The following is a 25836-nucleotide window of genomic DNA, read 5'->3' as shown; positions in this document are numbered from 1 at the left end:
TACGAAGTTTAGAAGCGAGTGCAGCCCTGTGTGGAGGAGCCACACTGAAGGGGGCGCCTGGACTGTAATGACCAACACTGTCCCATCATCTTCTAAAACACATGCGTCCAACAAGGAGGATTGGGGTCTATGATCATACACATATAAATTATCTGGAGTATGGAAGCCAGTATAACTGTTAGGAATAAGTTACTTGTGACACACCTGACAAATAATCACATCACTATGGTTAAAAATCACTAGTCTAGTGGGAGAATAAAGATCGGTGAAGAGATTATAAAATGACATTGCTTTCATCTCGAGGATTAGGTCAGCTAAGGTGCTGTGGAAATGGGGATGCTAATTTACATACAATAAAATTACCATTTTTAGTGGATAGGACTGTAGTTTCTAATTTCTAGAGATTTTACACATGGGACAGTTGACAACAATAGCATTTATTATTACTTAGAATGTTTAACTCTTACAAGCAGTTTTGTTTTGAATATACTAAACTTTATATATAATATATGCAGTGAAAAATTTGACGGACATTTCCTCAGTTTTTTTCAAGTTAAAAATTTACTTGTATTAATTGTGTCTGTGTGTATATATATATTCACATATAAATATATGTGTCTATTTGTGTGTATACATATATCAATGTATATATAATTCATATATCACTTTGCCAGTGGGCCTTCTGGAGGCATTAGTTTCATTAGCATTATTGTAGGTTTAGTCAACATTGTTTATAACATGGGTATTTAACTTTTGTAGTGTTTTCTCTGTAGTAGTAAAAGTTAATGTAGTGTAAGGTAAGCTACATGGAGACTAACGTATTTAGTGAACAAATTGCTTTTAGGAAGAATTAAGAACGATGTTTATTTAAATTAACATCTATTAAATTGGCACTTACCCCCTACTTCCTACACGCCTCCTCCACCATCTCTAGCTGCCTCCGTACCTCTGCCCCTCAAGGTACCCAAATTTCATAAAGCTCTACTATTGGAGTGGCTTTCATTTAAAAGCTAAATTTTAAATGGTAGATGTACCTTTCCTGCTGCTTTAATTATTTAAGTTGGAATGAATACCTTGTTAGAATTTTTTAATTTACACAGAAAACATTTATTGGTATTAAAAATTTTTTTTTTAGTTTTAAAAATATAAGTAAATTGCTGTTAAATTTTTAAAGGCATTACATGTTGCATACTATCTATTTGCATGGCATTGTGAAAGGTTTCCTATTTTTTGGCCTTTATAAATTAGGTCTCTTACCATTACATTCACAGCAGACTTACCTCTAAAACAGGTGAGCACTGTTATAAACAGTACTGTTCCTAATAAGCTATACTAGTACTTCCTCCTGAGAATGCTTCACTTCATTTATGAACTATTTGAATGTCCTTTTCTGCCTGTATATTTTATGTGCTGGGGCTAGTACAGTGAACAAAAACTTCCTGTTCATGCTGAGCATGCATTCTAATAGCTGAGACAGACAAATGAAATTTTATGTAGTCAGTTCAGTGTTCTGAATTAAAAGTAAAAAATTAAGCTTTATGATTTAAGCAGTAGCTATAATTTGAGACAAAGATCATTGTGCTTCTAGACCTCACCCACAGGAAATTCCCCATGTCAAAACTTACCTATGAAAATACTAACCATTCCATTCACAAATAGGTGTTAACCTTATTTAACATGGAAAAAATAAATAAATAAAAAGTTCATCTCCAGACAAACCTTGCTATAGATTTCAGTCTGGACTCAGCAGACAAAATAAAAGCCTGAAAGGTACCACATAAGATAAACATTGCTTTAGAAGAATTTGCTTAAAGTTTAGTAGGAAATTACCATAAAAACTTATTTATAGTGAGTTTCTTAATGGTTTACTGTGTCCTGGGGGCCAGAAAACATTCTCAAGGGAGTGTCCTTCAAATTTTGCAATTAAATTGATGAGTAAATGGTTCACTATAAATTAATAGAAGTTTATTTTGTTTTACTTGTCAAGAAAAACCTGTTACAGTTCTTGGAAGCGAATGATAGTTGAATTTGGTTTATACGGATGAGATGTACACCTGCAGTTTATACTATAATAAAATTCAGTTGCTGTTTTAACAGCCTTTCATTAGAATAACATGCATGTGCAAATAATGCAGCTATGGGAAAGATAGACAGTTTCCAACTGTACTTTTTCCAACTCACTGTAGGCTTAGAAGACTGACAGCACAGACTCATTTCTTTTTATACTTTCTACTGTCCAAGAATTGATAAACCACTTAGATTAGTCTTTAGTTCAAGACTCCAGGCAGAATACCTTTCTTCATTTTGCTAGCCTGCCTTGAGAGTAGTCTGTTTCGATACATCTGTTCCAGCTGTAAAAGGAAGTTCTTTGAAAAGGAACATCTTAAAGACAAAACTTAACGTGGGCCCTTGTCTTGTGACTTGCTATACAAGGAGGAAGTGTGATGATGTGTCGGTGGTGTGTGTATGAGAATTACATGCTTGCTTGTCCTCCGGCCTCAGGAACCAGCAGCTGTAGCTTTGAATGTTTTGCTGAGCCCCTATACTTTTTGGTTAAATCTGCTCGAAGTCAGGGACCTTGGGAGAGGCAGAAGAGAAAAACCCACTGTATGCTCCCTATGGGGCCCTTCCCTCACTTCTGTAGGCCCAAACCCCAGTTATTATTTTTTTTTGGGGGCGGGGGACTCATTTCCATCACAATTCCTTTGTGATTTTAAAACCTATTCCTGCCCTTGTTAATAACGTGGGAAATTGAAAATTTGTCATTTTCTCTCCCCCTCCTGCTAGGTGCTGGATAGTTTACTAGTCCAGTATGGAGTGGTGGAAAGCTGTGAGCAAGGTACATGTCTTCTCAATTGCTTTCAAATTTGTAAAAGGAAGAAAGCAGAAAGAAAACTAACCTTTTTTTTCCTCTTCATTTTTTTTCTTCCTCTAGTGAACACTGACTCGGAAACTGCAGTCGTTAATGTAACCTATTCCAGTAAGGAGCAAGCTAGACAGTAAGCAGTTTGAAACTTTTAATCTCTGTGTAATAACTAGGTTAAATATAGTACTTATATTTTGGGCTGGTGGGTAGCAGACATAAACTTTATTTTGCAAAGTTTGACCTTGCAATCCTTAAGTTTGAATGTCTAATAAGAACCTACATTGGTTAAAGTTTTTATTACATTTTCAGTATATCTTTAATGCCAAGAATATAGTGACATAGTATGAAGCTGAATTGCATCCTGTTTGCAAAAAGCTCTGGGCCTGGGTATCATTGCCAAATGACATTAAAGACTTTTTTCCCCTTATTATTGGTTATGATAACATATATTGTTGCTGTTTTGCCCAAAGCTGGTAAGTTTATCATGTGTTAAACTAACAACAGTGTTAAATGTTAAGTTTTCTTGTTCGCTGATTTTTCTGATTACTGTTGTCATTTAGGAGTGTGCAGAAGTGGGATTAATGTAATTTGGTGGAAAAAAATATATTCCGATGCAATAGGCAAAGTTTCACAGATCAAAAAAATCTTCCTTAGGAAAAGGTAATTCTGTAGGCTTGGGAATAATCTAATGAACTGATTGACCACTAGAGAGAGGAAATGAGGATCCCACCAATACTGCTTTTGACTGATCTGCTCAGAACACAAACGTGGAGGGATGGCATGCAAGGTGCCCAGCAGTGCTGAGTGTCAGCAGACCATGGAAATTTTGACCACTGCCAGCTCAAGTGCAGGCAGGAACAGACTGTCTGTGCTCTGTGGGAAAAGAAAGGACCGTGCTGGCTGACCCTGAGCCCTAAAGGGGAAAGGCGAAACCAGCAGCAAGAGTGGGAATACAGCCAGGTTACCAAAGGCAGTACCCATGCATGGAGGGACTATGAAAAGAAAGATAGGGGTGGGATAGAGTTGGAAGTTTGCATAACACAAGTGGAACTTTATTTTTTTAATTGGTAATATTCACATGGTTAAGAATTTTAAAGGTCTAAAGATGTATGTAGTGCAGATCTTCCTCCCAGTGTTGTTCCCACCTACCTTGTTCCCTTCCTTGGAGATAACCATGTGGAAGAACAGTACGTGTGTGTATTCTTCCTCCTTTTTACCCAAATGATAGATACCATAACATTTGAGTGTTTTATACATGTAAATATATCTCTTATAGTTGCATAGAATTTGATTGTATGGATATGGAATGACTTATTCCCAAATTGGATTTTTAGTTCTCTTGCAGTTATGAACAATAATGTATTGAATTCCTTTTGCAGTCATTTTGCAAGTGTGCGGGTAGAGCCATAGGTTAAATTCCTAGAAGTAGATTTGCTGAGTCAAGATGGATGTGCATTTAAAAAATTTTGTTGGATATTGATGGGTTATCCTTCCTAAAGCTTGAACTAGTTTAAATTCCCATCAGCACTGTGAGTGAGTCCATTTCTCCTTAATTCTCCCTAACACAGGGCTTTATCAAACTTTGCCCATCAAGTGGGTGAAAAGTGGTATCTAATTATGTTAATTTCACTTTTCTTTCTCAGGAGCAAGACTCGAGATTCACTTTTAATGTTTTAAGATGAGACTCTTAATATTTTTTTTGATTTTTTTAAATTGAAGTATAGTTGATTTACAGTGTTGTACCACCTCTGCTGTACAGCAGAGTGACTCAGTTTTACATATATCTACGTTCTTTTTTTAAATATTCTTTTCCATTATGGTTTATCCCAGGAGATTGGATATAGTTCCCTGTGCTATACAGTAGGACCTTGTTGTTTATCCATTCTAAATGTAATAGTTTGCATCTACCAACCCCAAATTCCCAGTTCATCCCTCTCCCTCCCCCCCACCCCCCTTGGCAACCACAAGTCTGATCTCCATGTCTGTGGAGGCTCTTAATATATCTTAAAATACTCATTTTTTCCTTCTGTTTGTATTGTTCATTTATTTTAAAAATGTTAACAGTTTATGTGAGGACATTATAGAAGTTGTGATATATGTTGTAAAACAAACTCATTTCTCACAAACTTTATTCTTCAATCATGATATAAGAGGAATAACAAGAAAATTTCACATTTTTTACCCGAAGTAGATTGGGGGTAAAAGTGAGCAGTGAGAACACAGGGGCTCCATTCATTTACATGTTAATCTTAACAAAGACTGTAATAAATATTACTTGGTAGAGCCAACTCTCTGTTAGATGGGAGATAAGGGACAGCATGATAAACCCAAGGATATCTGGAGATTGTCAGAGGCCTGTCCCAGTTGTGTTATTTGACAGTTTATGTGAGGCTAGCTGGGTAGAGGGGAAGTGTCTAATTTAACAGTTAACACGGCTGTACGGGAGAGCGCATGTTGGAGACAGACCCACATAGCTTTGCAGATGTTTGGAGTGAGCCTTCATGGGGACTGGCTGACATTTAGCACCCACAACCCCCTGTAAAAATTCCGAAGCATTAAGAGTACAGGCATGGGAAGGGCAGACTGCTAGCCAAGGCAGAATGACTGCTGAAGGTACTCTCAGCGTGACAGCAAGCTGAATGTGGAGGCATTTTAATTCTAAAAGCACTTTGTAGTGATAGAGATTGTCAGGATCCTGTTGATCACAAGGAGGGACAAAAAGACTGTGAGGAGTTTGTCGTTTAGGCAGTTATGTAATCTAAACAAATAAATTGGGCATTTCAATGAATGAAAAATCATCATGTCCTTCATTCTAGTAGTCAACCCGTTAACATTTATTGAGTACCAGTTATTGACCAAAAGTTGCCAGTGCATAAAGGCAAAGTCTCTGTCCTCAAGGATGGGCCTTCCAGTGCTGGAAAAGTATTTGGAGAGGGATCACCTGATTTAATTCCTGTCCAAGTTGAGTTTCCTTCTAGGAATACTGGGTCATCTCCCCCTCAAGAATTCCAAAGATCAAAGAGAATTAGAAAATAAGTGAGTATTCAGAGAAAGTTAATAGATTTAAAGAATGGACAAATCAATTTTGTGTACAATGTTATGAAAACTATTAAGTTTTCTAGTAAGTTATTTTAAAAAGATGTGAAGTGCATTATCATTCTTTGAGGAGAATTAATTTTATTTGAGAGGCATTCGATGTAGTGGAGAAAGCATGGACCCTGAAGTCAGGCAGCTCTGACTGTAATCTTGACCTCTCTGAGCTTCAGTTTTTCAGCTACAAAATGAGGGCTGACAAGAAACTAATATATTCATGCATATATGCTCATATTTATAGACAGTGGTCTCATCAAATGTAAATTTGATAATTTACAGTAAATAATAATTTACTGTAGATAATAATTCTTGTTCAACCCACTGCTTCTGGGCACCTAAAGAACAGCTGGATTTGGCTTGAGCTGGGGAAGGCTGGTCCATCCAGACCTTGCTCTGCTGAACCCTGAGAGCCTGTTCTCTGAGCCCCTGCAAGACTGTTGCCTAAACTAATCTGGCATGATTTCTTCTTGCCTTTTCCATTGCAGCCATCCATAGCTCACTTCTTTAGGTGATAAGGGCTGAGGTGACATTCTCAGCTGACTTCTTTTTTTCCATAGCATCTGTTACGTGGACATCTCTGTAACTGGGATGTGCTTGTGCAGGAGTGAGTAGAGCGTGGAGATTAAGAGGATACATTCCAGAGTCCAATTCCATGGAATGGACTTCCTGTGCCACTTCTCTAGCTGTGACTCTGGTCAACTTAAACTGTCTTAATTCAACCCTATGTGTAAAATGGGAAGGTGGTAAGAGTTCCTAAGTTAGCAACTATTACACATTTTCCCAACATTTTTCACTGCTGTTGATAACACCCCGTTATTGTACAGGATACTTCATTTCAGATAATGACTGGCCACTGACCCTCAGGTGTTAGGGACCAAGTTCAAAAGCCTCTTTTTAAGCTCTATGAATGACACTTTTTAGAGGATTCTTCAATAAGGCTATGTCTCTAAGAATTTAACATGGAAATTCCTGCCACCTTGTGGCTAAGAAAAAAATCAAAGGTTAACAGTGCCAGTATTACTAGGAAATGCATGCATTTGCTTTAACCTCGAGCCTCAAATTACTAATTTACTAAAATAATACATGAGTAAAAATAATGAAAACTTAAAAAATAAATTATTAAAACCAGGAGTATGGGGCTTCCCTGGTGGTGCAGTGGTTAAGAATCCACCTGCCAATACAGGGGACACGGGTTCGAGCCCTGGTCCAGGAAGATCCCACATGCCGCGGAACAACAAGCCTGTGCACCACAACTACTGAGCCTGCGCTCTAGAGCCCGCATGCCTAGAGCCTGTGCTCTACAACGAGAGAGACCCACAATGAGAAGCCTGCGCACCACAATGAAGAGTAGCCCCTGCTTGCTGCAACTAGAGAGTGCCCACGCACAGCAATGAAGACCCAATGCAGCCAAAAATAAATAAATAAATTTTTAAAAATTAATTAAAAATATGAATTTAAAAAAAAGATCAAAGCACTTTATTAAAAAACAAAAAAACAGGAGTATTATTTAGTGTTTCTTGTTCCTGGAAGCAAGAGAGACTTGGGTCTCTGGAATACCTATTCCTTGCATCTTCCAGGGATGCTCAGATAATAACAAAGGCAGCGTTCATTGGAAGATTTGTAATGGGTGACAAAGAAATAACCCTTCAGAATTTGTAGGTGTTTAGTTCTCTTTTTTTAGGGTTCTTATTTCTTTTCTTTTTTTTGTAGTTGGGGCTGTTTATTATCTGAGGAGCTTTTTCTAAAGATAAATTTGGCATTTTATTTTATGAAATTGAAGTGTAGTTGATTTAACAATGCTGTGTTCATTTCTGCTGTACAGCAAAGTGACTCAGTTATATATATATATATATATATATATATATATATTCTTTTTTATGTTCTTTTCCATTATGGTTTATCCCAGGACATTGAATATAGTTCCCTGTGCTATACAGTAGGACCTTGTTGTCCAGGGGGGTTCTTATTTCTGGTGTGTGTTTTTTTTTTTTTGTTGGGGAATAGGAATATAGTTTATATATTGAAGCTATTATTGCATATCTTTTTATATCAGTTTGAAGATTTGTATTGGGTACATACAGAAGTGTTTGAAACAACTTGGCTGATGGCTAAAGGGAGGATATTTACCCTTAAGCTTTGAAAATTATGTAAATAGAAGATTTATTCTGGAAAAAGAAACAACAGACCAGGTAGTGAGACAAAGAAATTTGTTGCCCTTTTTGCCGTTCAGAGATAACCACTGTGAAATTTGCCATCAAGTTTGTTTGACTTTGTCCGTGCGTTACAACTTTCAAAATGCTGAAGATCATTCTGTAGCGTTGTGCAGGTTGTCTTTGCGTTAACGATATTTATACCGTTAGTAATCTCCATCTGGTATTTCATCCCTACCACAGTCTATGTAGTCAAGTCCTCTACTGGGCATCTAGGTTGTTTGCCGTCTTTTTGCCTTTAGAACTAGTTTAGTAATGAAGTCTTTTGTGGGTAAATATATGGGCTTTGTCCGTAATTGTTTCCTTAAGGTGCATCCCTGCAGTGGTATTATCAGGCTTTTGGTAATTATTGCTGAATTGTATGTCTCAGCCTCTTATTCTTGGTACAAGGAGAAAATGGAATGGTGTGACTTTTCAATAATGGCTAAGCCTCATTTTGTTAGGATCTATGAGATACCCAGCAGTGGGGTCTAGGAATAAGAAAAAGAGATCTTAGACATGGAATTTAGAGTTGAAAGGGACCATAAATCTAGGCTAATGCCAAACAACAGAACAACTTTTCCAGGGTTCCATGGCTACTTAGTCTTCAAGCTGGGCTAGAATTTGGGTCTCTCTTTTTCACTGCGCAGCTCTGTATGTGTGTACCATTGGATAAATTTAACTTCTCTGGGTCTCAGTTCTTCTTACTCTCTCATCCTTGAGATAAACTACTTATTCTTTCTCTCAAGGCCCTTTCAGTCCTACACTGTGATCTATCCCAATAAACATAGCAATGCAATTAAGAGCTACCACCTAGCAAAACTACTCACCATCTTCTGAATGACTCTTAAAATTGCATCAGAGCAGAGGCAAGTAATGATGAGAAACAGCATCCTGAGTAGTACACATGTGGGATAAACATCCTTGAGTTCTGTTGAGCTGAACGCATATGTCTTGAGTAATTATGATGACAGTTGTTGATCACACGTCTTGCATGTTACAGTAGGGTTGGTGAAAATACTATTAAGGTTTCCCCTGAACTCAGCAGACCACCAAATGGTATAGCTGAATATTAAGCTTTGTGCATAGAAAGGTTATAGTGGTTGACTTAAAATTCAGAAACTTGGAATCTTCAGTCATGAGAAAGTCATTGCTTGCAGTTAAGTTACTCCTGTACCTTCAGCTAGCTGTGTCCAAGTTTGGAGCACTGTGGGCTGAGGGGTTGGGAACCCTGCTTCCTTGGCAGTTAGCAGTGGGATATACACAGTGCGTGCTGTCTGCTCTCTGACAGGAGCAGCCTGAGTTTAGGGCCTTTGGGACCCAGACTGCGCACCGGGTCCTGGAGCACTGTGCATCTGACCTCCCAAGTGAGAGAATCTTTTCTTTTCCCCTCCGAGAAATCTTTTTAAAGCAGCACAGTGAAGTTTGGAATTACAGTTTATGCCAATTTGACAGAGTTGTTTCTTGGGACACACATGACCGTATCTGGTTAGCCCCAGAATACATAAAAGCATCTGGTGACTTACATGTTTATCTCTGTTTATTCCCGTGGAGAAGGACGTCTGTCTGCCTGCCTCTCTCACTCAAGAAAGAAGCTAATTACTTTTTTTGATAACATTACTGACTTAATTCCAGAATCAAACTTTACTTACCCTCTTCTGAAGCTGGCAGTACTCAATTTTATAGTGGGAAAGGATGTCACTATGGACTGTATTGCCTTTTATGCCTGTAGGTATAGTTGATTCCTACATTGGGCTTGGCTTTCTTTATGTCTCTGAAAGAACCTTCAATGATCTGTTTCTTCTGGGCTTTTAAAAGGTTTAAAGTTGCTTTGAATGGGGAATTCCTTGGCGGTCCAGTGGTTAGGACTCTGCGCTTTCACTGCTGAGGGCACTGGTTCGATCCCTGGCTGGGGAACTAAGATGCCACAAGCTGCCCAGTGTGGGCAAAAAAAAAAAAAAAAGGGTTACTTTGAATGAATATCTAATTGGTTGAAACTTCTGTAATTCCAACTTCCTGTAATAACTATACATCATTGATATTAATAAAATCACTCAGCTGTTGTCTTCCTTTAGAAATAGCCAAAATATTTTAGGGCCCTTAATCCACATATTCCTTAAGAAAAAAGGGGAGAGGGAAGAAGCAACGAAAAATGTGTTAACTTAAGGTTCTTGTATCAGGGCATTGGTAAAACAAGTTTTGCTGTGTGCCTTCTATCACGTGTGAAGCTTATGAAAAGAATGCCATCTTTAGCTACTTTTTAAAAATTGAAGTATAGTTGATTTACAATGTTGTGTTAACTTCTGCTGCATAGCAAAGTGATTCAGTTATATATACATTAGAAAAGAATGCCCTCTGATACAAAAATCACATGGAAATATCCCAAGATGTATTGTATTTGGAAAAAAAGCAAGTCACAAGACTATGTATATCATGATCTCAGTTATGCTTTTAAAGAGGGCACTGAACACGTACACACCTGTGTGAACATATGGAAAGAACTGGCCCGTTTGCAGAAGTTACCACAGTTCACAGTTACTCTGGGAAGGGTCTTGGAGGGTTGGCAATGGTGACAGAAATTTCTTGATAACTTTGTTTTCCTGTATGATTGGGATCTTGTTGGTCTTTCCTATGTGTCCTTCAAAGGAAAAGTGCGGGTCGGGGTGGGGGAAGTGTTACGTGTGTGCTGGGTTTGCTACTTCTTGAGTGGCTTTATTCAGAAGTTTTAGAGCCAGTAATCCTGAGTGGAAGAGGTGGGTATTGCTTTGCTGAAAGGTTTGTTTTATAGCTCGGTTCCTCTTCCCGCCCCCTGCTCCTTGTCAACTTCCAGAGCTTTAGACAAACTGAGCGGATTCCAGCTGGAGAACTTCACACTGAAAGTGGCCTACATCCCTGACGGAACGGCTGACCAGCAGAACCCCTCGCAGCAGCCCCGAGGTCGCCGTGGGTTTGGGCAGAGGGGCTCATCGCGGCAGGGGTCTCCAGGATCCATGTCCAAGCAGAAACCGTGCGACTTGCCTCTACGTCTGCTGGTTCCCACCCAATTCGTTGGCGCCATTATAGGAAAAGAAGGTGCTACCATTCGGAACATTACCAAACAGACCCAGTCTAAGTGAGTATTCCTGAGTGTGTGGGGGGCCTTCATGCTTTCCCCTTTGGATCTTAATAACAGAGTAGGTTGTCTTGGTACTTCATGATGATGATGATCCCTTCTTGTACGGTACTTGGGAATCCGGAAAATCTTTGTGATTTGATATACTTTTTATTTTTGATAAATCAATAAAATAAATGCATTTGTTTATTTATTGCTGCAGTGGGTTGCACATGGGCTTTCTCTAGTTGCGGTGAGCGGGGGCTACTCTTCGTTGCGGTGCACAGGCTTCTCATTGCGGTGGCTTCTCTTGGTGTGGAGTGCGGGCTTCAGTAGTTGTGGCTCGAAGGCTCTAGAGCGCAGGCTCAGTAGTTGTGGCGCACGGGCTTAGTTGCTCTGCGGCATGTGGGATCTTCCCGGACCAGGGATCGAACCCATGTCCCCTGCATTGGCAGGCGGATTCTTATCCACTGCGCCACCAGGGAATTCCCGTGATTTGATATCTTAGTGTTCATTTCATATAAACCTGGGGCTAAACCTTAATCTCAAAGGGAACTTCAAATTTTCACACATGAATGGAAAACAAATGATACTTAATCCACTCCTGATGAGGGAGGCCCTGATAAACAAAAGGGCAGCTTCTAGGTTCTCTGCTCTCCCATCTCCACTCTGACCTCCAGTTATAACTGCCTTCAGTGCTTTTGGAAGTAATTTTCTGGGTCCAGTACAGAGATAGTTTTTCAGTCTTGCTTTACTTCAGTGAAGAATCATTCAGCTATGGTCCATAGTTATCCTGTGTTTAAGTCATGTAGTTAGAATGGTTGTTTCTTTAGGATGTTGTTTGATAGTTTTAATTTGCAGATTTTGAGGAATTAGAAGATTCTCCATCAAACCTTGACGCTAACTTTTTAGGAGTAGAAAGCAGGAGCTATTTGTTTTTATTTACCACTGTAGCCCCCAGTGGTGGGCATGTTGCCTTATATGTAGGTGGGTCTCATATTTGTCAAATGAGTGAAATAACTATATGTGAATTATATTTAATGCCCTTAAAATACATCTAAGGGACTTTCTCAGTTTTGAAGCTCCAGTGATTATATATTCATTGTTTTGCTTTAGTAACCATCCTGTTATGCTGTAGTGAAGATTTTGACCCAAAGAAACTTGGTAATGAATTCTGTCCTCACCCTTAGTTCTGTAAATTGCTACCAGGCACATCTCTGGGACAGCTGCTGCCATATTTCCTGAAGAACTGTGGGTGTATTAGGGAGAAAAGGCTGTGTGTACAAACCTCCCTTGTGTCATTCTATACGAAAGGGTAGGGAAATGGCCCCTGGGCCAGCTACAGAGATGACTGTGGATCATTTTGCTTTTTAAATTTAGTAAGAAAAATTATTATTTTGTGTGGTTCAAGGAGTTAAGCAGAGTCTTTTTCAGAAAGTGCGACTATACCTTGTGCTGTGTATACCTTGCCTACGTGTTTGTTCCAGCAGGCTTAAGAGGCTATCCATGTTCATCACAGGCACCATGCCTGCCTTGAGCTGGCTGACTCATTTCTCACGCAGAAACAAACGAACTGTGTCTAGTGGTGGTTGCGTACCCACTCCCCTGTGGAGTGACATCTGGTCCTGCCTTCCCCTGCTTTGAAGCAGGAGTTGCTGGGTGTTGGTTACCTTTGTGCAAACTCAGTGGCTTTGACTTCATAATGTAGAGTGTGGGGAAGACAACTGAACCATAGCCTAATCAGTTTTCATCTTAAATTTGCCTGGTTTTAATATTAAAATTTAAGGGCTTCTTGCTTCCCTTGATTCCCTGTTACCTGCAGAAACTAATAATTCAGTGGTTTACCATCCTTGTCACATGGCAGATTAAAGTTGTTCCTTTTAAAGCTACTCATTTCCTTGTCGGAGGAAAGAGCTTCTGTGATTTAAATTGAACTGTTTGTTTTATTTAAGCAGGAAGATGGAGGATGGAGAGGGAAGGGAAGCAATTTTTGTTGTATCCGATGATTCACTTGCAGCTCTGCCAGCGGATTTAATTAACTCTTGCCATTGAAACTAGTCATTATCAGATCTTCTGTTTCTGGAATGGCCTCGCAGGGCTACCCTAATCTGTAAAGCAACATAACCTTCTCTCAGACGATCAGAGTTTAGTAACCCTTAACACAGTGAGCAGGTGGAAATAAACCGGGAGGAGGGAGATGAACATGTTACCTACTAGAAGAGAGACAATACTTACAGTGATTGGGGATTGAAACCAGTGACTGCAAAGATGGGCCCTGAGATCAGAACCGTTATCTAAGATACTTTTTTTATTGGTTATTTCTAGATATCCCTTATTTGTTTCACTTCTACATTGCCCTAATTTTTAGTTGCAGGTTTTAATTCTGAGATAAATCTTCAGTTTTCAGTCAGACATTTAGGAAAATGAAATCCAGGCCTTGATTTTCTTGGCAGGATGAAGTGGTCCTTCTCATGACCACGAGTTACACAGCTCTTCATCTAGTGTTTGAGTGGCCAAGGGAACTCACCAGTACTTAATTTTCCCTGAACACAGTTTTTTTTTTTTTGATAGTTGATTTTCTTTCTTGTACTTTTTAAACAGAAGACTTATTTTTGTATTTAATTCAAAACATACAAGTATGTACATTAAAAAAATAAAAACAAAGAGCTAATCTTCATCTAACCCCCAAGGTGACCATTGTTAAGTTGAGGATATGTCTTTACAGGACTCGTTCCTTGTAGCTACTAACATGTGTAGCTTTAAATGAGAAATCATACCATGGTATGTATTGCATTTTTTTTCACATAAGATCAAGGACCTCTAACTATGTTGGCACCTGTAATTTAACCACATGTTTTCAAACAGCTGTATAGTATGGATGTAATGTTATTTAACTGTTTCTTCCTGAGAGGTATTTCAAAGGTAATTCCAACTTTCTTTCTGTTACAAATAGTGCTACAGTGAACATTCCTGCACTAGTGATTTTCAAGCAGTAGTGGTCCCCCCTGCAGACGTTCGGCAATGTCTGGAGACATTTTTGGTTGTCACATCTGCATGAGAGGGGGGGTGCCACTGGCATCTAGTGGGCAGAGGCCAGGGATGCTGCTGAACGTCCTACAATGCACAGGACAGCCTCCACAGCAGAGCACTAGTCTGATCCGAGATGTCAATACTGCAAAGGGTGAAAAACACCCGTCTTGGCCCATGTATGAGACTACATCTGTAGGAGGCGTTACGAGAAGTAGGATTCTTAGGTCAAAAGATCATAAGCACGGGGGCTTCCCTGGTGGCGCAGTGGTTGAGAATCTGCCTGCCAATGCAGGGGACACGGGTTCGAGCCCTGGTCTGGGAGGATCCCACATGCCGCGGAGCAACTGGGCCCGTGAGCCACAACTACTGAGCCTGCGCGTCTGGAGCCTGTGCTCCGCAACAAGAGAGGCCACGATGGTGAGAGGCCCGTGCACCACGATGAAGAGTGGCCCCCGCTTGCCACAACTAGAGAAAGCCCTTGCACAGAAACGAAGACCCAACACAGCCAAAAATAATAAAATAAAATAAATAATAATTAAAAAAAAAAAAAAGATCATAAGCAGCTCAGCTCTGAAAGGTCCTGGCGGTTTGCTCTGTACTCTGCACCGCACCAGAAGGGTGGCCATGCCCAGATGCGCATCCTCTTGCCAGCACTTGATTTCATCCATTAACGTGCTCGCAGGCCTAGAAGAAAATGACACCTTGTTTTAATGACCGGTGAGGTGGAACATCGTTTTGTGTTTATTGGCCATTTGCTTTTCTTTGAAGTGGAATTGCCATCTCTTTGGGTTCCAATCCCATCACTATTTGTTATGCACCTTCCTCTCTCAAGGAGGCAAAATGTAGAAAGAGCCCTGCCGGAGGAAACAGAGGGGCGAAATCCCCACATGTGACGGATGGTGGACATACAGTATAGAATCAGAAGCTCCACCTGGCTTGTGGAATTCCAGCCCCAGTCCTCTTGGGTTGTGTTCCCGTCCCCCTTGGTTTTAGAGCAGAAGAAAGCCTTTTGTTTGAACCCAGGCTCCCGGACGTGAGATGTGTGACCTGTGGCACCTAAAAGGAAAATTAAGCACATGCAGCTTGGGCAGAATGAAAAGATGCCCCTGCATGAGCAAAGAGAGGGGAGTACTCCTGGAATTAAAATTGGTCTCATCCATGGTGACAGCTTATCAAGACTTGATGCTTTTGAGGGGAGTGAGTCATCCACTCTTTGCCCGGAAGTGCTGTGACTTCAAAGTTGGTAATTACAGACTCTATTGTGAATACATGCTTACAGCTCTTGTTTTCCTCTCCCTTTGTGCCCACCGGAAGAATTGATGTCCATCGTAAAGAGAATGCAGGTGCTGCTGAGAAGTCAATTACTATTCTCTCTACCCCTGAGGGCACCTCGGCGGCTTGTAAGTCTATTCTGGAGATTATGCATAAAGAAGCTCAAGATATAAAATTGTGAGTAAAGAGGATTACCCCGTGAAGAGGCTGATATTTACACTGTCTTATTTTGGAATTCTGTGACACAGTTCTTGGGAATTGCCAACAGAGAAAGAGAAATGCTGTCCCAAAGAGCGACAGAGGGTTGGCACTATTGATTTGGTTATAAAGCAAAGCATAAGTCTTTTAAATATTTTGTTTTCATTCATGTTTGGATATCTTGTGAGTGGTGTAATGGGAACCGTCTAGCTGTAAAAGAAGGCAGTTGGGTGTCACAGGAAGCTCACCTAAGGTCCAAGAAGTATCCCCGGGATTTACCCAAAGCAGGGACCCCAAATCCTCACTCCTTTACTTGGAGCTCACTGGAGCTCTGTCCATGTCTGCCCAGCCTCCCCCTGCAGCAGCAGGGGGTATGGAGGTGAGGAAATCCCTAACCTTGTGCTACGGCAAACTGGAGATTGACTGGGGCGTTTCAGGTTGAAACTCTAGGTATCTTTTGCACAGGAGCCTTGAGCAGAGGTTGGGTTCTCTGCTGCTTGTAGCATCCAGCACAGCGGTGTGCTGAAAGTAGGATCCAGAGTAAGATGCTGGACTTAGCTTGGGGACCTAATGACTAGCATTTAATTTGTAGGGACCTTTGAAATATATTACATCTATTTTAATTGTAAGTTATATTATATGTTTCTGTATTATAAGATTAAAATTCTTTTTTTAGTACAGAGAAAAGTAAAGAAACAGCCCACCATTCAGATAACCCCAATGACATTTTCAAACAATGCTACATATATGACTTGGAAATTCAGAAAGGTACAAGATGAAAAGTGAAAGCCGTCCCTTCCTGCCCTTATACTCTTCCCCCAAGGTGTAACCACTGTTGAGTTTCTTCTGTTTCCCTCTGTAAATTGTGCATGTTACCTCCAGGAGTGTATTTTAAAATTATTCTGAAATCACACTGGTTTGCATTTGTACGTGGTGTTCTGGTACTCAGGGTTTCAGAATATGGGTTTGAGTAAGGTGTTTTCAAAGAGCTAACAGAATCCATTTTTGGAAGACATTCCCTGAGATGAATAAAAGGAAACTTTTAAAAATTAACTCCTATCCAAATACTTGTCAGTGTTTTTTCACCCCCTCTATTCATGCATTGCTAGAATGTAGGCTAATGGTCAGCAAGCTTTAAACTATACCTAGCAGAATTCTTCCTATATGGTAGGTAGGAAGTAAATGTTTAATGAATGAATATTGTCTTTTTACCCTACAGTAGGTTTACTTACCCTGATTTGATGGCCTTTTTATTTGTTTCTTTCTTTCTTTACAGCACAGAAGAGATTCCCTTGAAGATTTTAGCCCATAATAACTTTGTAGGACGTCTTATTGGTAAGGAAGGAAGAAACCTTAAAAAAATTGAGCAAGACACAGACACTAAAATCACAATATCTCCGTAAGTGCTGGCTTGCTTTCTTTTGAATCAGAAAACTTTCACACACCGTTTCTAAGCTGTAGGTTATATATTAAGCATTTTACAACTCTTGGAGCTGGCCTGTACCACCATACTTATACTTCATTTCTCAAACTGAGTCTGCTGCCTGCTATCTGTTTCTAACTCATAGTGAAAGCATTATCTGTTCCCACTAAAAAGGCAGGACGCACTAAATACTTTACGTTCGTATTTCCTAGCTGAAGTCTTGGTCAGGTTTTCTGGCATATACTCCCAAAGTTGGAATATATAACCCAGTGTATTATGCATTGCTGTGTAACAAATTATCCCAACACTGGACCGCTGACGACGAGGGTAAGCATTGATTGCTCACCTAGTTTCTGTGGGTCAGGAATTCAGGAACAGCTTAACTGGGTGGTTCTGGTTGGGGATCTCTTGATGTTGCTGAGAAGCTGATGCCGGCTCTTGGAGTGAGGCCTCAGCTCCTGGGCCTCTCCACAGGGCTGTTTGGGTGTCTTAAAGACACAGCAGCTCTCTTCCCTCAGACTGAATGATCTAGGAAAGAGCAAGACGGAAGCGGCAGTGTCTTTTATAACATAGCCTCAGAAGTCACACTCTTTACCATTTTTCTATTGTTGTTGACATGTTGGCTCTAGTTAGTGTGGGAGGAGACTGCCCATCCCTGGGGAGTGGGGATTTGGAGGCTGGCCCCCATGTCTAGGGCCATGAGTGCTCTGAAATTATATGGAAAGGCCTTTGTCTTCTGAGGGTGACTTTCCTTCATTTCCTTCAGAGTACCCCAAAAAGTCGAAGAATAGTAGAGAAAGACTGGGGCAATATGTTCATGCAGTAAGGAGTTTTCAAAGAAGGGGGTGGAAAGGAAGTGGGAGAGTTGTGCTTTGTGAGCAAGAAAGGAAAAACTGCACAGTGTTAAAAATAACAAATGATCCTACCCTGTCTTGAATTTTATGCTCAGAAAGGGGAGGGTTTTAATAGAAAATAATCTTAAAATCTATTCTGGAAGCAACTATTTTAAAAATTGTAACAGAAAATGCTTGGCAGGGAAGAGGTGGGTTGAGCCTGGAGATGAGACATATACTTGTTTAAGTAGTCTAAGACAAATCATCTTCATTGTGTAGATGTCTATATTTTTAGCGAGTTTAGGAAGAAGTTAAGGAAAAATATCCTATTCATCTGGCTCAAGTCTAGCTTGAGACATTTTGTTAGTAATGAAAATGAGAATTTTAACCGTAGGAATATGAAGGGGAGCTGTCTTAATATTCTGTATCCTTTCCATCTGTATATTTAGTCTTATTTCCATAGTAAGTATCTCCCACTGGTTTCCCTTCAAGGCTGTTGACTGGCTCAGGCTTAGGGTGGTCTCAGATGTCACCTGAATGGATTTTGAAACTTCAGCAGGAGCTGAGTCAAGCAGGGAGTTTCTGAATACTGCTGTTGCATTCTAACTTTTTAGTTGTCTAAATGGTCATCGAGGGACTATTTTAAAAATTTAGTCAAAATGGATTGATTTGTATTATTTCCTGAAGCCTACGTCAATCTAAATTCTAAAATTACCGTCAAAAATTAAGTTTAGACACGTGAATCCTGGCTTGCCCTTTTGGAATATTACCGTGCTTATTCCTTGCTTGGCGACCCAGAAAATGCAATTGCATGGGAATGCCAGTTAACGCCTCGAATTGGTCAGTGCAGACTAGGAACATACTTATTAAAGGTTATGTTCATTTGGTTCTTGGTTTCCACTAAAACTGTATATTCCTCCGATCATTTTCTTTACATTTCACTGTTAAATAGTGAAAATAGTTCACCTTAAGTGGTCAAGAAGTGCACTCTATTTAAAACATGGACTTAATCGAACTGTGCAGCGATGTTTATTGAGAAGGTGGGAGGGGCAGTATTTTCTTCTCTCATGCAGTTTTACAATTCTTGGAGTCATGTCTTTTGGGGCTTACTCATTTTTCATCATGTCTAACCACCCACTTTTACATATTGCCAGCCTCCACAGTTGGGTTTTAATTGCCATCTGTGGCTGAACTATTATCAGCTGTCTTCCTCCTATAATTTCCAGTCTTTTTCTTTCCCCTCTGTTTCAATCTGCAGGTTGCAGGAACTGACGCTGTACAATCCAGAGCGCACCATTACGGTTAAAGGCAGTGTGGAAACATGTGCCAAAGCTGAGGAAGAGATAATGAAGAAAATCAGGGAGTCTTATGAAAATGATATTGCTTCCATGAATGTTAGTTTTAATATGAAGGAAATGTCTTTATTTTGATGAACAATCAAAAGATGTTTTCAATTGCATTAACATTGATTCCTTTAATGGTGTCATTGTTAGATGTGGTTTCTAATCGATTTTTAGCACCACGGTGAGTGCCCTGGGATAGTTGGCAAGACGCAGACTTTGACATCAGGCTTGGCTAGCTCTGTGATTTTAGCCAACTTCGAGCCTTAGCTTCCTCACCTGTGAGGTAAGGCTAATACCTCCCTTAAAAAGGTTAATCTCTCCCATACCATGTGAGTTGGAGGGAGATGATAGTATTATAGGAATGTGGGCTTTAGCGGTCTGTGAACTGGGTTTGAATCCCAGCTCAGCCATTTATTAGCTGTACCTCTATTCTCTTGGACAACTTATTTGGTCTCTCTGAGCACCAGTTTCCTCATCTGTAAAATGGGGATACTGCCTACATGGCATGCGTATTAGGATTATAATAGATAAAGTGCATATAAAAGCTACTGTTATGAATACAAATTTAAAATTTGGTTACTCATAAACCTTGGAGATAAAAGAATTTCAAATGACAAAACAATCTGTGTAGTGCAAGTGCATTGCTGACATTCCTTAATGGATGGAATGGTGCAGAAAATGCAGCGTTTCCAAAGCCTGTCTTGAATTTTCAAGTAAATGATTAAAAAACAGTTCCTCAGTTGGGCCTGTCATCTGAAACATTACACCTAAAAGAAGGGAAAATGTAAAAATGATATTACCTTTGTGAGAAGAGCCTGGAATGCTAATCATTTTACCCCCACATGACTGCTGCCTACCTACCTTCCTTCACATTATCACTGCTCATCCAAATGTTTCAGAGTCGCCTGGGGGTAAATTCAGCCCTACAGGCCTTTAAAAAAGATTCTTGAGTGTGCTCAAGTCTGAACTCTGTAGTCCCCACCTTATTTCCTTAACCCTTATCAAATTAAGCCAAAACAAAATCCCATTTCTGGCTCCTGGATCCATTCCAAAGATAGGTTTAGTTGTAGAAGACATGGGGATGAGACCTGATTTCCAAAGGGCTTGATTTTGTTTTGGGTCTTTAGACTCATGACTGCCAAATTTTTTCCATGGCGTAAAGATCTCTTAATATCTGCTATCTGGTTTGCTCTTCGATGAACAAATCTTGTTTGCTTGTTTCTTCAATTAATGCAAGGTTTTCAGTCTCTATTTACTGTGTGCCCAGAGTGTACAGATTACATATACGTCTGAGCGCTGTGAGCTGGTCGTAAAGGCAAGAAAGCTGTGTTCCCTGCTTTGAGGAACCTAGCATGGCTTCAGGTCAAAGAGGAGGCAGACGGCACATGGATTTTAAAATATCAAGAATTATAAACAGACATAACCTACATACTCAAGTATAATCACATGGAACATCTGCTTTGTTCTAAAATTTGAGTCATAAAACGAGGTCACAGTCTGGATATTATCACATATAAATGCTCACTTACACTTGATCTTGTAATTGTAAAATGAAGGGACCTTTTTACCATTGCAGCTTCAAGCACATTTAATTCCTGGATTAAATCTGAATGCCTTGGGTCTGTTCCCACCCACTTCAGGGATGCCACCTCCCACCTCAGGGCCCCCTTCAGCTATGACTCCTCCTTACCCACAGTTTGAGGTAAGACAATGTGCCTTGGCTTTCTTTATGGTTGAGGGGGATGAAGTCAAAGGGACACAGACTTTGTTGCCCTCGAGTAGTGTGACATTAAATGCTAATTGGGAAAAATCTTAATGTAAAACCTGGTCCCCGTGTGATCTCTCATCAGTTAGGAGCCCGCACAGGCTTTTCAATTCTTGTCACTAGAACCTTCTTTTCTTTGTAGAGTAGACCCGTGAGTTACTTCTTTTGAAGTTCTTGAGTGGTAGGGTTGTCAATGTATGTTTTCAGATATCAAAAGAAAAGTTTGAGACTTTGAGGAGGGGGAAAGAGGTTAGTTATTTTTAAATGTTGAAGGAAAGGATTTTTAAAAGGCTTCCTTCATCTTGAACTTCACCTGAAAGTTTACTGCTTTGAAAGGTCAGTAAAGACTAGACACGTTTTCCACTTTGAATGTTTTTACTTATTAAACAGCTCAGGCAGTCGTGCCCACAAATCTATTGTGCATGTGTGTGTTTGTGTGCAAACATTAAACAGCTTTTATTTGTTTTGTAAACAGGTGGATTATTAAGAAATAATACTTTTTATATTTGCTTTAAGAGTTGCATTTTTCCTGAGGTCAGAAGTAGGAGACCGGTGATAGTATGAAAATAAATGCAGCCTAGCAGACACTGTATACAATAATTTTTTTTGAAAGAAGTGCACAATTCAGTTGCATCAACAATAATAACTGGAGGTAGACAATCATGTGAAATAAAATTAACATTCTAGGATCTTCCTTCTTGAATTTGTTTTTACATCTCTCCCTTCCTGTTTGGCTCTCGTATCACATAAAGTTGTGAGTGGTACCTGCTACACCAAATTTAGGGAAATGTCCAGGGAGAAAAGGTGGGGGACTCCATTCTCTCAGTGCCTAGAATACATGTAGAGTAAAATGCGACTGGAGTTCTACAGAGAACACAGATCGCTGAGATTGTTCATATTTTATCCCTATGAGAATGAGAATTTCCTTTGCCCGTTCTTGAAGCTACCAGGCTGTCAGGTGTGCTTAGCTTTTGCCGTGGTCTTGCAGTGTGTGTGTTTCTGCCTTTGCTGTCGGCGACGTTTGCATCTTCCCCTGCCCCTCATCTGCCACTTCAAACCTCTTTAGGCCTAAAAACCATGTAACAAAGCCCATTAATCTAAAGATAGACATCAGAATTTCACATCAAGTGTGAATAGATTGATGATTTGTTTTATAAAGCTTTGCACCGCAGCTAAAGGTGATGTGAAGTGGCTGACGTGTTTGTACCTTGGTGCTAAAGGAGAAGGGTGGAAAGAGAGAAGAGCCAGCTCTGTTTGTGTTAGTCTCCTCTTCGCTCTGGGTTTCTTTTCTTACCCACGCAGTGAAGAAACCGAGATAAATGAATTATCTCTAAGGACTCTTCTTTCAGGTCAAACATTACTAGTTTTTACAGAGTTCGATTTTGTTTCTTACAAATTGAAGGTTGCAGCAACCTGCATTGAGCAAATCTATTGGCGCCATTTTCCCAATAGCATTATTTTTAATTAAGTATGTACATTTTTTAGACATAATGCTACTGCACACTTAATAGATGACAGTTGTATACAGTATAAACATAATTTATATGCACTGGGAAACAACAGAATTTGTGCCACTCACTTTATTGTGATACTCGCTTTAATGCAGTGGTCTGGAACTGAGCCTGCAATGTCTCTGAGGTATGGCTGTATTTAAAAACTGGGTTAGAGAATTAAAGGTTGGCAGGTGTTTGCTCTCAGCACTCTATGATACTCCTCCATTGCATTTACAGCTGCTGCTGAGAAGCTTACTGTTCTGCAGAAGCTCTCACAGAGAAGTCAGGTTACTCACTAAGATAGTCTCTTTATCCTTGATTCCTGTAGGTTAGCAGCAAATCTCTGCTTTTACTTTAAATATATATTGCCTGGCAAGGAGTAGGTTTTGATGACTAAATGGTTCAAAGACTATTTTCATGTATTGCTTCCTCTTTTAGAGTTTCATTTTTTTTTTCTACACGTTTTCTCACTTCTGCTTTGTAACGTGAAAGTAGAATTGATGCATCCTGTCTTTGGATAAATCCCTTGTCGCTGTGCTAGTCCAGAATTTTGCCCATCCCTCCTCCTAAAACATACTCTTCTTCCTGGAACCTGCCAGGTTGATTTTTCCCACAGAGCCAAAGAGTTGGTTCTTCCAACAGACAAAAGTCTCTACTTCCTGCCTAGCAGCTGGCTTACGCAGTACTTCATTGGCAAACTTTGAGTTTATAAATGACAGGAAATGCTCCTTTCAGAAATGCTCAAACAGTAGGGAAGAGGCACTTGGCAGCTAGTGAGCAGAGTAAGAGCTGGAATTGGCATTGCACACAGCAACATCTATAGCTGGATGGTCTTGGCAGCTTGCGTTGGGGTTGGGAGACGTTAGTTCAGGCGCCGTTGTCTCCATAATTCTGATAGCGTCTTCGGAGTCTCCCCAAGTCTCTAGAACAACAGTGTAATCTGAAAATTGCTAACTTGGCTGCTTATGGTAGAGGCAAGAAAGGGGAACACTTCTTCTTAGGTCTTACCTAGTTTGAACTGCTCTTTAAGAAACAAAATATAATTTGAAAGGGACTGTTAGATCAAATGACTCTCATGGAGTCTCGTAGTCCTACTCTTTAGGATTTCTTACTGTGGGTGCAGCTCTTTTGTTAGTAAACAACTTCAAAGTAAATAACTCGTTACATATATTTATTATCTCTCAGAGGTCTTGGTTACTTAGTTATAGGGAGAAACTTTCTTTGCCTTTTTTTTTTTTTTTTAAACTTAAACATTCTGTTCAGGTCATGAAGTTGAGTAAACCCAATTTCAGTTCCAGACCAAAATCCATTAAAACAAAACAAACAAAACAAAACAAAAAAACCCCAGGAGTATGTATTTTACAAGCCAAAGGGAGACACTGGCATTCTTCCAGATTCCTGGAGGCTGGTCTTGTTGGCTGGCATGCATGTCGCCGTGCCTTTGTGATGTCTTAGATTCTGTTCCCCACAAAGTAAATACACTTAACCTTACTGTTTGCTCATTCTTGTATTTCCTCATGATAGATGATTAGGAATTACTCATTGGCAGCCTTCACCAGTTATGCAAACTTTCAGTTGAGCAGCTTTGTTCTTCTATTATTTCAAGCTATAGCGTAGGGTCTGCCAAGAAGTCCAAAGGAAGTTTTGCCAATAGGCATCTGGCAGAAATCCACTGGGAAACAGCTTGTGACCTGAATATCTTTCACCTCTGAAAGTTTAGGAAGAAGGGTTCAGGATAATGCAGCTGAACATTAACTTACATGCAAAGAATGTGTAACGCTATAGGGTAATGCTGATGTGTTTTTTTTAAGCTCATCTCAGAGTCTTAGATTCACAGGTGAAAGAGACTTAACATAACCCATTGTTCTGGCTTCTTAGTTTTATATGTAAAAATCATGTTTATCTGGGTGTTCTAATCCTGAAAACATGGCTTACTACACAGAATCCCATATAAGAATGGGCCAGTTTAATGACTGTCCAGTAGACAGGATGTTTATGCGAGGTGCCTTATATTCCCAGAAGAAAGTTTCCTTGAAAAGAAATTTATGGTCAGGGATGTGCTTGGTGGATATAGAACTGGAACAAAGGGATTTGGGTGGCGTTTAGAAACGTCTTCATCAGGCTTCAGACACCCGATGAGTCACCTTTTCATTAAGGTGCTATTGCCAATAGTACACACCGCGGTCTGTCAGTCCAGGACACCGCCTCCTGGCATGCTTCATTTACTTCCCTCTAACCTCCCAGTGTGGAACTTTTTTCTGTCTGCATACTGATGCTTCCTTTATGTCTTTGCCCCTTCTTTCTATTATAGTTTGGTCCTTTTAGCCCTTCTCTACTGTCCACCATTCCTTTTCCAAATCTTCACTCAACTTTTAAATTCACTCTTAATCTCCGTACTGGATTTGTTACCTCCTACCCCACCTCCCCAAAATCAGTAAAACAAAAGCATCTATAGCCTCTCATCCATGACTGTATCAGAAAGATGATTTTGCTTTTGTTCAACTTTTGAGACTACAGCACACTTTCTGCCCGTGAGCTTTTCTCGTAGCCATGGTCCTCGGTATCTTCTAGGCGGAGACGTGCTCAGGCTACATTTGTGACGCTCCGGGACTTTTGCTCTGAGGATGATGCCTGTTACATTAGGCCTCTGAGGACATTCAGAAGTTGCTCTCTGGGGTCAGTCCCAGGAAAAGTAGTTTTTACTAAACAAATAGTTTTTCTCAAGATGTGGTAAATCATGTAACTAATTGTTTTCTTTAATCAGCTGCTATGAAGCTTAGAGCCAAATTTGTATAATAACAGCATTTCTGGTTTTATCTTTTCTGTTGAGGTCCCTATGCTCATATTTCTTCACCTCCCTTGTCTTAACTTTCTAGATTTTGTGTATTTTGTAAGCAGCATAAACTATTTCTGGAACATGGCCCAGAAAGCAAATAATTATATAGTCATGGCAAAATACAATGGGGCAGACCTGGGTGAGTTACACATTAGATTTAGTCTGATCCTTAGGTCTTTATTACTGCCAGCCCCCTGACTCCTCCCACCCCCCTAAAAAAAAGTTTATTATTCAGAAGAACATTACATGGATGTTCTCAGTGAGATAAAATAGTTAGATCCTATCTTTACTTTAAAAAATTGGTTCAGATTAACATACCAGTTTTAATATAAGGACCAGAATGACAAAATAAATTGATACTAACATTGAGCACAGTTTATGGGCAATGTCAGCATTAATTCATT

General features: G+C 39.9%; 1 protein-coding gene across 2 annotated transcripts in view; it reads left to right on the top strand.

Annotated features, from left to right (window-relative positions):
* Positions 1 to 25836, top strand: part of IGF2BP3 (insulin like growth factor 2 mRNA binding protein 3) — a 145524-nt gene that overhangs the window by 106763 nt on the left and 12925 nt on the right. Inside the window, exons 4-10 of one of the 2 annotated variants that reach the window (XM_059933995.1) lie at positions 2788 to 2839; positions 2936 to 2999; positions 10979 to 11260; positions 15584 to 15718; positions 17016 to 17138; positions 19254 to 19389; positions 20915 to 21040. In XM_059933995.1, the coding sequence (XP_059789978.1) occupies positions 2788 to 2839; positions 2936 to 2999; positions 10979 to 11260; positions 15584 to 15718; positions 17016 to 17138; positions 19254 to 19389; positions 20915 to 21040 (918 nt within the window). The remainder of the gene's footprint in view (positions 1 to 2787; positions 2840 to 2935; positions 3000 to 10978; positions 11261 to 15583; positions 15719 to 17015; positions 17139 to 19253; positions 19390 to 20914; positions 21041 to 25836) is intronic. The other variant, XM_059933996.1, reaches the window with a different exon arrangement.

This window comes from Balaenoptera ricei, chromosome 9, assembly GCF_028023285.1.
Source record: "Balaenoptera ricei isolate mBalRic1 chromosome 9, mBalRic1.hap2, whole genome shotgun sequence".
Lineage (NCBI taxonomy): Eukaryota > Metazoa > Chordata > Mammalia > Artiodactyla > Balaenopteridae > Balaenoptera > Balaenoptera ricei.
Note: the sequence above shows the minus strand (reverse complement) of the source record. Positions and strands in the feature narration are given on the sequence as shown.